At 35.2% G+C, this 11946-nt stretch overlaps 1 protein-coding gene across 1 annotated transcript; it reads right to left on the reverse strand.

Annotated features, from left to right (window-relative positions):
* Nucleotides 1-1349: 1349 nt before the first annotated feature.
* On the reverse strand, nt 1350-1718 carry LOC125935297 (cytochrome c oxidase subunit 6A1, mitochondrial-like). The gene has a single exon (XM_049648921.1). The coding sequence runs from the start codon at nt 1716-1718 to the stop codon at nt 1350-1352; it is 369 nt and encodes a 122-aa protein (XP_049504878.1).
* Nucleotides 1719-11946: the final 10228 nt, after the last annotated feature.

Consider the following 11946-nt stretch of genomic DNA (forward strand, 5'->3'; position numbering starts at 1 on the left):
ACACAATTACATTTTTTTAAACCCTTCATATTATTTCATGTTATCTGGGTCTTTTGTTAAGTAACTCAGCATTCTTTAAAAAGAAAGTTTCTCATATGGACCAATTTATGTCATGAACCTCTTATATAAAGTGGAAAACTGACAATTTTCAAATTCTTGTGTTTTTATTTATAAATACAAGCTTAAAAATAGGTTTAATAAGTAATCTAAAATAAAACATTGGCGTACTGATTCTGCAATATATTGATAGGTATTATGATTAATAAAATCATGATAGATCATCAAATCCATTTTAGAAATGTTGGATTAATTATGTTGAGGTTTACTTATGGCAGAAATTCTCAGTGCATTTGCAAAGTTTAAAAAAAATAAGTTATTTTGGTTTTATTAACCTGCCAATTTTCATCTTGACAAAAAATACATCTTCAAATATTTTTATTAGTGTTCTAGAATATTGCTAATTACTAGAAGACTTAAGATATCCATTTTTAATATTTACCCAGCCAATTCACAGAAACTACTTAAATCAACAATGGTAAAATATATTAAAAAGTAAGTCAGTGAAGTATAACAAAGAATGCAAGGCTACATACTGAATACTGCCAGTTTCCCATTTTACCCCACCACTCTGTCTAGAGAAGAAAATGGCTTTCTTTACCCTGGGCCACCATATTAAAATATTTTCAACAATGATTTAACTGCACTGAGTTTTTTTCAAGGCTTTTAGTAATATTTTAAGGTTATCAAGTTATGTTCCTGGGCCTTATATATACTTAGGCTATGACCACCTCTGCAGTCTCATCTTGTGAACATCTTTTTCATTTTTGTTTGTTTTTTATTCCATACTCCTCTGATAACCTACTCATTATAGAAGACTAGCCACCTTATAGCTCCTCTAGGTCGACTTCTGCTGAGTCCATTGAATCAAAGTGGGAACTAGTCTCAAACTGGTTTTGTCCAATTTATTTTCTTTGTAAAGCACTGAGTAGTGAGAACTTTAATTGTAATTGGATCAACTGTCGTCTTTCATATAGTGTGAAAAATGTTTAATTGTCAAAACACATGTATATGGCTGTTATATATACTACCTATGTAATGCGGTGACTCTTTACTTGGAAATGTAAAACCCAAGGCAACAAGAATAAAAAGGTGGGGTCGGCAGAAGTGAGGCAAGGTTTTCTTCTTATTACTTATTTTTTAAAGATCTATTATTATTATTATTTCTAAATTATTTACTTAAGTCATTCTAAATTATTAAGTCATCTCTTGTCAAATCAAAATGTTAGAAGACCAGTCTACACATCATCATTTGATTCAGCTAAAGAAATGAGCTTAAAATCACTTACGTTTTACTGGTCCATGTATAGAATAACGGTCCAAATTGGTGCTGTGGTCCACAGTGTCAGAGTAGTGGTCCAGGTTTTCTTTACTCCTATATCGTGGGTTGAAAGTGTCTTTGCATGAAGGCTACCGAATAGAGCATGGTAGCCATCTTTCCAGAGAAAGAGCTTGGACCTGATGCAGAGATGAGGGTAGGTAGACAATACGGGTTCTTGTGCTCTCCCTGGTGTGACTTCAGGAAAGCAGTTAGCATATTGACTCCAACTCCAGGGAGCTTGATGAAGTAGATGAGGACCTTCCTTGTGGATAGGTGGCCCCAGTTGTGACTGGAACCCACAGAGTAGTCCAGAAATCTGGTATTCAGCCGACACCTCCATTATGACCTGAAGCTATCATTAGCTCTTAATTTATGCAATTATTCTAGAGATTAGAAATAAAATATGTATTCCCGATTGAAAGAAGAATTATCAAATTTAAAACTGTTATGGCAGTAAACAAGTTATATTCCTTAGAAAATCAGTGCAATGACACAGATATTCAGTCAACTTGTTCAGAATTCAAAATAAAATCATAGAAACTAGATATGATGAGAGAAACATTAAGAGAGAGAAGTAGACAATAAAATCCAGTCTGCATAAAATGGCAATGTCATGAAACAAAACTGATAAAATACTGAATGCAAAGACTACCATGTTAATGTGAAAGAAGAGCACAGTTGACAAATTTATTTTTTTCATTAAAAAATTAATTTATAGGTGTGCCTGGGTGGCTCAACTGGTTAAGGGTTGGACTCTTGATTTCAGCTCAGGTCATGATCTCACAGTTTGTGAGTTTGAGCCCCACGTCTGGCTCTGCGCTGATAGAGCAGAGCCTGCTTGGGATTCTCTCTCTTTCCCCCTCTCTCTCTACCCCCTCTCTCTCTACCCCTCCACCAGGCATGCTGTCTTTTTCTCTCTCAAAAGTAAATAAACCTAAAAAATTAATTTATAAATCTTCAAAAGCATCAAGCAAAATTAATGAATTATCACACTGGCTACTTTTGCAAATTGCAGAGTTTTTTTTTTCCTTTTTTTTAAATCCAGAAAGTTATATAAAGATTTATCAGTTACTAGGTTCAGCCTTCTTCCAATATTTTTGAAGACACAAGTCAAGATGAAGCTGATATTTACCAAACACTTGATCCGATAAAAACATAATGCCACTAATGGAAGAGAAGTTTCCTCTGTTGACTGAATAGATAGAGGTGGACTGAAGGGGTAAAAACATTTTTTAGAGCAAATTTTTGCCTCATGAAACTGAGAATACATGAAACAATGATGATAACAATTTTGATTAACCAGAGATGTTACAAATTGAAATTTAAATAAATACTTAAGGTTCTCCAAGGCAATCACTCATCTTCTTGAGGTCAGCAGTGGGTACTAAAACTCTTTACTATACCCCAGTCCCTACTATTATGATAGATTATACACTCAAGTGCTTGGCATTCTTTACAATATTAGTTAAACAGAAACCTCCCTCTCTTTTCTCTCCCTTCCCCTATATTCATCTGTTTTGTTTCTTAAATCCCACAATGACTGAAATCATATGGTATTTGTATTTCTCTGACTGGCTTGTTTCGTTTAGCATAATACACTCTAGCTCCATCCATGTCATTGCAAATGGCAAGATTTCATTCTTCCTGATTGCTGAGTAATATTCCTTGTATATATATGTACCGCATCTTCTTTATCCCTTCATCAGTCAATGGACATTTGGACCCTTTCCATAGTTGGCTGTTGTTGATAGTGCTGCTATAAACATTGGGGTGCATTTGTCCTTTGAAACTCAGTATTTTTGTATCCTTTGGGTAAATACCTAATTGCTGGATCATAGGGTGGTTCTATTTTTAACTTGTTGAGGAATCTCTACATGGTTTTCCAGAGTGGCTGCACCAGTTTGCATTCCCACCAACAGTGTAAGGGGGTCCCCCTTTCTTCATATCCTTACCAACATCTATTGTTTCCTATGTTGTTACTTATAGCCATTCTGACAGGTGTGAAATAGTATCTCATTGTAGTTTTGATTTGTATTTCCCTGATAATGAGTGATGTTGAACATCTTTTCATGTGTTTGTTACTCATCTGGATGTCTTTGAAAAAATATCTATTCATGTCTACTGTCCATTTCTTCACTGGATTATTTGTTTTTTGGGTGTTGGGTTTGGTAAGTTCTTTATTGATTTTGGATACTAACCCTTTATCAGATATGTCATTTGCAAATATCTTAAATATGTACACTTAATTAGCAGATGGCTCTTTTTATATAGATCTTGAAATACAAATCAAAGTAGCATTCAGATGGAATAAGGACTTAAATGTATAGAGCATAAAATCCTACAATTATATAGGAGAAAATTGAAACTGAGCTACACTATAAGGAGTTATAATGATTTGATTAAATATCAAAAACTTCAGGGCACCTGGGTGGCTCAGTTGGTTCAGTGTCTGACTTTGGCTCAGGTCATGATCTCATGGTTCCTGAGTTCAAGCCCCACATCAGGCTCACTGCTGTCAGCATAGATCCTGCTTCAGATCCTCTGTCCCCCTCTCAAAAATAAACATTTTTTAAAAATATCAAAAACTTCAAAAACTGAAAATAAATTTCAAAATAGAGAACTTCTGCAATGCAAAATAATCAATAGAGTCAAGAGGTTTAATAAAATATATAGAAGATAAATATTACATTGAATCGTCACAAGCAATTCAAAACAAATAATAAAAGCTTATAAATATAATAAAATATATAAACTGCTTAGCATTCAACCAAACCAAATTTAATACAAATGTTTTATTTATATATTTAATTCATAAAATTAACTAAATGTAAGTATTCAGATTGGTAGAAATGTAAACATTGGACTAGTATTCTTTGTATTGCTTTGGATCATGCTTTTTATCTTATAATAAAATTTAGAAACTTTTTTCCATATCTCTTTATAGATATATAACTTTTTCAGAATACCTTCATAGTCTTATATATTCTGGATTCTTCATCATTTATTTCCCATTCCTATGTGGACATTGAGTTGTCCTCACTTGGCTGCTGTACAAAGAGTTCTATAATGGAAAGCCTTATCCATCCAATTTTTTGGGGATGTGTTTTCTGAGCATTCATCCATTCTCCTGGGAAAATCTTGCCCTTTTCCCAAACTCCAGTTCAGGAATCACAAGATTGGTCACTTACATTTAGAACTTTGCATTGTATTATTGAGATATGTGTTACCTCTGTGATCTCAGAGTTCATCCTCAATTTGGTCGTATTACATTAACAAAATCATCTTCCATTAGATTTTCTATTTTTACTGAGCATACAGTTATTTTTCATCTTCCTTTCGTTGGTGGCACTAAATTACTGAGAAAAGGGCCCAAGAAACAACTTTATTCTGCCATCTATAATTATAAATCAGTTTAATTTTTAGTTATATGTAGTAATATTGGTTCTTTTCATACATTATGTAACTTAAAATTTAGAATATTTACAAACTGTCACAAACACTAGGATATTAAAATTACATATTACTCTGAAATTACATCTGATAAGTATTTGTATTTTTTTAAGGAACAGTATGTATAAATGGTACTCTTTTATTGAAGTATAATATAATTACAACGTTATCTTAGTTTCCAGTGTACAGCACATTGTTTCAACAATTCTATACATTATTCAGTGCTCATCATGATAACTGTAGTCACCATCTGTAACCATACAATATGACTACAATACTATTAACGATATACCCTATGCTGTACTTTCCATACACATGACCGTTTTTTTATAACTAGAAGTTTGTATTTTTTAATCCTTTCTCTCTGTTTTGTTCATTCCTCCACTTACTTCCCCTCTAGCAAACCACCAGTTTGTTCCCTGTATTATAAGTCTGATTCTGCTTTTTGTTTATTTATTAGTTTTTTTCAATACCTCCTATAAATGAAATCATATGGTATATGTCTTTATCTGTCTGATTTACTCCACTTAACATACCCTTTAGGTCTATCCATATTGTCACAAATGGCAAGATCTAAGTCTTGGCTTTATATTATAGTGTGTGTGTGTGTGTGTGTGTGTGTGTACGTGCGCGCGCATGTGCACATCACATCATCTTTATTGATTTATCAATCAATGGATATTTGAGTTGATTCAATATTTTGGCTATGATAAGTAATACTGCAGTATGTATATCTTTTCAAATTAGTGTTTTCATTTCCTTTCAATAGATACCCGGTAGTGGAATTACTGGATTGTATGGTATTATTGTTTTTAACTTTTTGAGTAAACGCCATACTATTTTCCACAGTGGCTGCACAAATGTACATTTCTACCAAAAGTGCATGAGTGTTCACTTTCCTCCACATTTGTGTGAACACTTGTCATTCATTTCTTGTCTTTTTTGTGTGTGTGTGCTATACTTTTTTTTAATATGAAATTTATTGTCAAATTGGTTTCCATACAACACCCAGTGCTCATCCCAAAAGGTGCCCTCCTCAATACCCATCACCCACCCTCCCCTCCCTCCCACCCACCTTCAACCCTCAGTTTGTTCTCAGTATTTAAGAGTCTCTTATGCTTTGGCTCTCTCCCTCTCTAACTTATTTTTTTCCCTCCCGTCCCCCATGGTCTTCTGTTAAGTTTCTCAGGATCCACATAAGAGTGAAAACATATAGTATCTGTCTTTCTCTGTATGACTTATTTCACTTAGCATAACACTCTCCAGTTCCATCCACGTTGTTAGTCATTTCCTGTCTTTTTAATACTACTTATTCTGACTGGTGCAAGTTGATAATTCATTGTGGTTTTGATTTGTATTTCTCCAAAGATTAGTAATGTTGAGCATCTTTCCATGTATCTGTCGGCCATGTCGTCCTTGGTAAAATGTCTTTGCAGATCCTCTGCCCCGTTTTGAATTGGATTTTTTTTCTGTGTTAAGTTGTATAAATTCTTTAGGTATTTTGGATATTAATCCTTTATAGGATATATAATTTACAAATATCTTCTCCCATTCAATAGGTTGCCTTTCTTTGTTTTGTTGATGGTTTTCTTTACAAAACTTTTTATTTTAGTGTAGCCAGAATAGTTTATTTTTGCTGTTTTTTCTCTTGCTTGCGACTGTCTATAAATAAATTGCTAAAGGCAATGTACGAGAGATTACTGCCCATGTTTTCTCTTAGGAGTTGTATGGTTTCAGGTATCACATTTAAGTCTTTAATCCATTTTGAATTTATTTTTGTGTGTGATGTGAAAAAGTGGCCCATTTCATTTGTTACTTCCTTTCTCTCTCCCTCTCTCTCTCCTCAGCGTAGTTCCCCTGGGCTAGGGGTGCCTGGTGTGGTGTATACTTTTGTTCCTCCATGCTTGTGGTGTCCCTCCTATTTCGGGTGTGTTACAGGAGAGTTTAGTTCCCAACTGTATCTCCACCCTTGCTACCCTTTTTGATGTGGCCTTTTCTCTGTGATTAACTATGAAAGGTCTGTTCTTCTAGTCTTTAGGCCATTTTCAGAGTTAGTTGTATACATGGTAGCTATTATCTTGGTGTATTTGTGGAATGAGGTGAGTTCAGTATCCTCTTAGTGTGCTTCTTCCCAGGAATCCTATCTTTGGTACTTTTTGATATAACATTGCATTAAGAACATTTTCCATGTTACTGAGTATGTTTTGAAGATCTCTTAGTATCTACAAAAGATACTCATCTTATGAGTATGTTAACTTACCTGTACTTTTATTCCTTGCTATTGAATGTGTTTCTAATTTTTCCTGTCCCAACAAATTTTGTAATAACCATTCTTATATATTAATTTTAGTCAGTTGTTTTATTCCTGTAAAATGAATAATTATTATAATGCCATATAAAGTATGCTCTGGTCATTCAAATCCATAGAGAAAACAGTACATCTGAATATATTGGTGTTTAAGAATCATAGCATGTCTAGGGGAATTTTAAGTAAATGAACTTTGTGATCACGTTTAAGAACAAAAGCTCTATACAACCAGATATTATGTGCCACCTAATGTAAAGAAACAGGAAGTACAACACATCAACTATGAATTAAACTTGCCAACCAAATCTAAATCTAATCAAATCCCTTCCCTGGCTACCAATTTATAGGAAAAACATAAAATCAAAGAAATATGTTAAAAATAAAACCTATAGGAATGCAAACAAAAATACAGAATTTGTCAATTCTGTAGGGCAAGTGACTACCTACAAAGAAAAACAAACTTCATGGAAATAGAGAAAAAAAACCTATAAAGACAAAACAGTCATCAACCAAGCTATCAATATTTTGTGCCTATTGGAATCCTGATTTCAATAAACCAATTTTGAAAGAGACATCATGGAAATATGTCCACAAACTAGATTTTTATATTATTAATGAAGTATTGTTAAATTTCCAGGTCGACAGCTAAATAATATTTTTAGTTTTTATATATATATATTTTTTTGAAATGTTATGATGTCTAGGATTGGTTTCTGTCCAGTAAAGGGCTAAGGGAAACTGACTGGTATAGAACCAAAATATGATTGTACATGTGTTTATAATTGCTGATGCTGTCTAGCTTATAGACATATGTGTCTTATGACATATATGTCATATCTTATATGCTATCACACATATGTGTATGTGTATATATATGCGTGTATATATGTACATGTATATATGTACACACATACACATACATATATGTGTATACATACATATACATACATACATACACATGTATGTATACACATATATGTGTGTGTGTCTCTCTCTATATATATATGTATAGACACACACGCATACATACATACATTTTTTTCTATTTAAAATTCCACAAAAGAGGGGCATCTGTTTGGCTCATTCAGTTAAGTGTCTGACTTCAGCTCAAGTCATGATCTCAGGGTTTGTGACTTTGAGTCCCAGCCCCACGTCAGGGTCTGTGCTGACAGTTCAGAGCCTGGAGCCTACTTCAGATTCTGTGTGTCTCTCTCTGCTCCCTGGCTCATGCTCTGTCTCTCTGTCTCTCTCTCAAAAATAAATAAACATTAAAAAAATTTAAATGCCACAAAAGAGACTAGTAGTAAATGGGTTTAATATTTAGGCAAGTCACATAAAATAGAGTCTTGTACTGCATGTGTGTGTGTGCGTGCGTGTGTGTGTGTGTAGAGAGAGAGAGAGAGAAAATTTGGGGAAAGAATAAAATCATTAGATTCACAAGTTAGAATACAGTGTTATGAATGTAAACATGAATTGATCCAGAAGCAAGGAGACCAGTAAGTCCTTCTTCATTTTCTACAGAAGCAAGGAGACCATTAAGTCCTTCTTGATTTTCTATAATCCCAGTTTCCATACTGGTACACTCTTATGTGCTGTAATTTCTCTATAGAATGATAAGAAATATAATACTGAAATGTGACAGCCAAAGGGACTTAGTAGAGGCAAGGAGACCCTCATGTCTTATAGTAGGAGTGCAGAGATAGCCAAACATAAAGCTTGAGATTTATTAGCTTGGCAACATACATACCATTTAACATATGCCCTCACTTTCCCTCCTGGTGATGTGGCCTTTATCTAGGTTTAAGTCACAACAACCTGCTGAAGATACACTGAGCTTGGTAGGGAAAGAAAGTACTGGGGCACCTGGGTGGCTCAATTGGTTAAGTTAGACTCTTAATTTCAGCTCAGGTCACGATCTCATGGTGAGTTGAAGCCCCACATTGGGCTGACAGCATGGAGTCTGCTTGGGATTCTCTCTTCCTCTCTCTCTGCTCCTCCTTTCCCCCAAGTGCGTGCACATGCTCTCTCTCAAAAATAAATAAACATAAAAAAAAAAGAAAGTACTGTACTGCAAACCTTTTGACATATATTTGTCATCATTTGGGCAGCATGAGTGGCATTTGATTAGAAGATAATTTATTCAAAGATTGGAAGATAAAACAGGGAAGATTTAATTTACTTGAGAATACTCTCTGGAGATAAACAGTTTAGCATCCTGGAAAGAGATCCAGGAGATTGTGCAAATTAAATAATAAGATGGCTCCCAGTGGCATGTTAAACACAATGGCCAAGTTGAGCAAAATCACAAGGTGTAGAATGCCATGTCAGATGATCATAAAGAGATTAGAAAGTTCAAGGAAATGGACATGCCAGAATGGATATAATATATACAATCAGAACATGAGCATGATGATTCTTTGGGAACGTTCCTTGGGAAAACTCAAAGGACACACAGAAAGCCAAATTTGAATAACCTGGTAAAAAAAAGCAGGAACATCATTAAAAATTCAGTGTGGCTCTACTTTTCAATCCAGGACTAGAGATAGGAAGGACTGTTATAGAACTTGTCTAGCTGAAAATAATGGCCATGTATGGACTTCAAAACTGTAGAGTCCAGGGCAGGACTTAACTGCCAGCAACCAGGTGGTACTTAGCCATAGATCTTGTGATGACTAGCAGAATTGGAGCAGCAGCCCCAGGAACCCAATCCAAAGGGACTAATAGGGCTAGTTAATAGAATATGACTTCCTTAGGGGCAAATGAGACTGGTGGCAAATAATTGTATTTCTCAGCTTCAACCAGCAGAATAAATCCAGGTTTGGTGTCTGAGAAACTGAGGGTGGCCACCTTAATTAAAATATGATCCCTTGCAGAGTTTCCAGACTTGAGCTCATTGTTCAGAGTTCGATCCCAGTGAACACTGGTTTTTCAAGTGGAACAACACCATAGCACTATGGTGTGTACAGACAGTAATTATTTCTTCAGTTTTTCCCCAAAGGGGATTATAAACACTTATTCAATTGACTATAAATTAGAAAATGAGGGCTACCCACATAGTTTTAGCACTTCATAGTGCTGAGTTTGATGATATTGAACTGTGGGAACATTATTATAGCTCTCATATTTATAAGGGGGCATATGGAAGTCAGGAAATATATGGGTTAGATTGGCTCTCTGGTGATAATTTCCCTGGACCCTGAATGTTGAACTGTTATCACATACTTGGAAGTTAACACAATCTCCAAATTGGGTCCTTGGTTGTGGATAACTACCAAAAGGGAGAAAGTCAAATGTAAGGTTCTGAAACTGTCCCCTCCCTGACCACATTATTAAAAATAAATTTTAAAAATGTATCTATTTACGTTGCAGAATTTAGGAGATTCCTGCCAGCTTTCTGATAGATGCAAGGGTGGTGGTCCTTATCACATCCCCAGTTAAGTTACTAACATTATCCCTGCAGAATCCAGATGGGTCTTGGAAGATGACTGTAGACCACTGCAAGCTCAATCTAGTAGTTGCCTTGATTGAAGCTTCCATGACTAATGTGGTAAGTTTGTTAGAATGGATACAGCCTCAGGTTCATCGTATGTGGTTACTGATTTGGCATACATGTTCTTTTTTTATTTCTAATGAGAAAAAAAAAATACCAAGAAAAGTTTTTCTTCACTTACAATATACAATAAAGATTCAAATTTTACCCTTGACTAGTAACTACCTTTTGCTCTCTTATAGTTAACAGGGATCTGGACTATCTAAAGATTGCAGAGAGCATCATATGAATCCATTGTTTTGAGGATACTGATACAGTGAGGATACACTGATCTATTCAATTGGCTTCTGCCCTGAAAGTTTTGTAAGACACATCTACTCTAGAGGATAGAGTAATTACAGTGGCAGAGATGGAGGCCAGTAGCATGGATTTTCATTTACTAGAGCTGACATAGCTATTGCTGCTGCCAAATGTCCAACATGTAAGCAACAAAAGAAAAACCGATCTCCCAAATGCTGTAATTTCTTGATATATCCTGTCTACTTGTAGCAAGTTGTCGACTTTGAAACTCTTTCATAACTGATACAGATTCACATTCTAGATAAGGGTTTCCCTCTTTAATCTGATGAACCTCAGCAGAAAGACCCACTATCTCATGGTTTACCAAATATTTGATCCATTAGCATTAGAGTGTGTAATAAATTGCACCAGATTTCAAAGCACAAGAAGTTTAAGTGTTGGTCCATGGCCAAAAACTCTACTGGTCTTTCTGCATACTACATCCTCCCAAAAGTGACCAGACTGACAGAGAATGGCCTACTGGAGACGCAGATGAAGTTTCACCATGGTGGCTACACTCTACAAGCTCTAAGTAGGGTTGGAGCTTCTGGCCCCCAGTGAATTTGCCTTAGCAACTTAGACTATTGCAACAAAATACTAGACTCATAGACTCAGTGGCTTAAAAAGCACAGATTTATTTCTCATAGTTCTGGAGGTAAGGATGTCCAAGATCAAGAAGCCAGCAGATTAAATTCCTGGTGAGAGTCCTTTTCTTGACTTGCAGACAGACATATTCTGTGTCCTCACATAGTTGAGAGACAGAGGAAGAAGGAGAATACACACTGGGTCTTCCTCTACTTATATTGACATTAATATCATCCTAGTGATCAAGAGGAGACACGGCTTCTGTTACATGCCAGAGGCATGAAAGAACGCGTGTGGAACGATCTATTTGAGTATCTCTTGGTACTCTCTTGCCTAATTCTGGCTGTTTATGGACAGGTATAATAATCTTGTCCTAAGAAAGTTACAGTGACTTGT

Source organism: Panthera uncia (genome assembly GCF_023721935.1).
Source record: "Panthera uncia isolate 11264 chromosome A1 unlocalized genomic scaffold, Puncia_PCG_1.0 HiC_scaffold_17, whole genome shotgun sequence".
Classification (NCBI taxonomy): domain Eukaryota; kingdom Metazoa; phylum Chordata; class Mammalia; order Carnivora; family Felidae; genus Panthera; species Panthera uncia.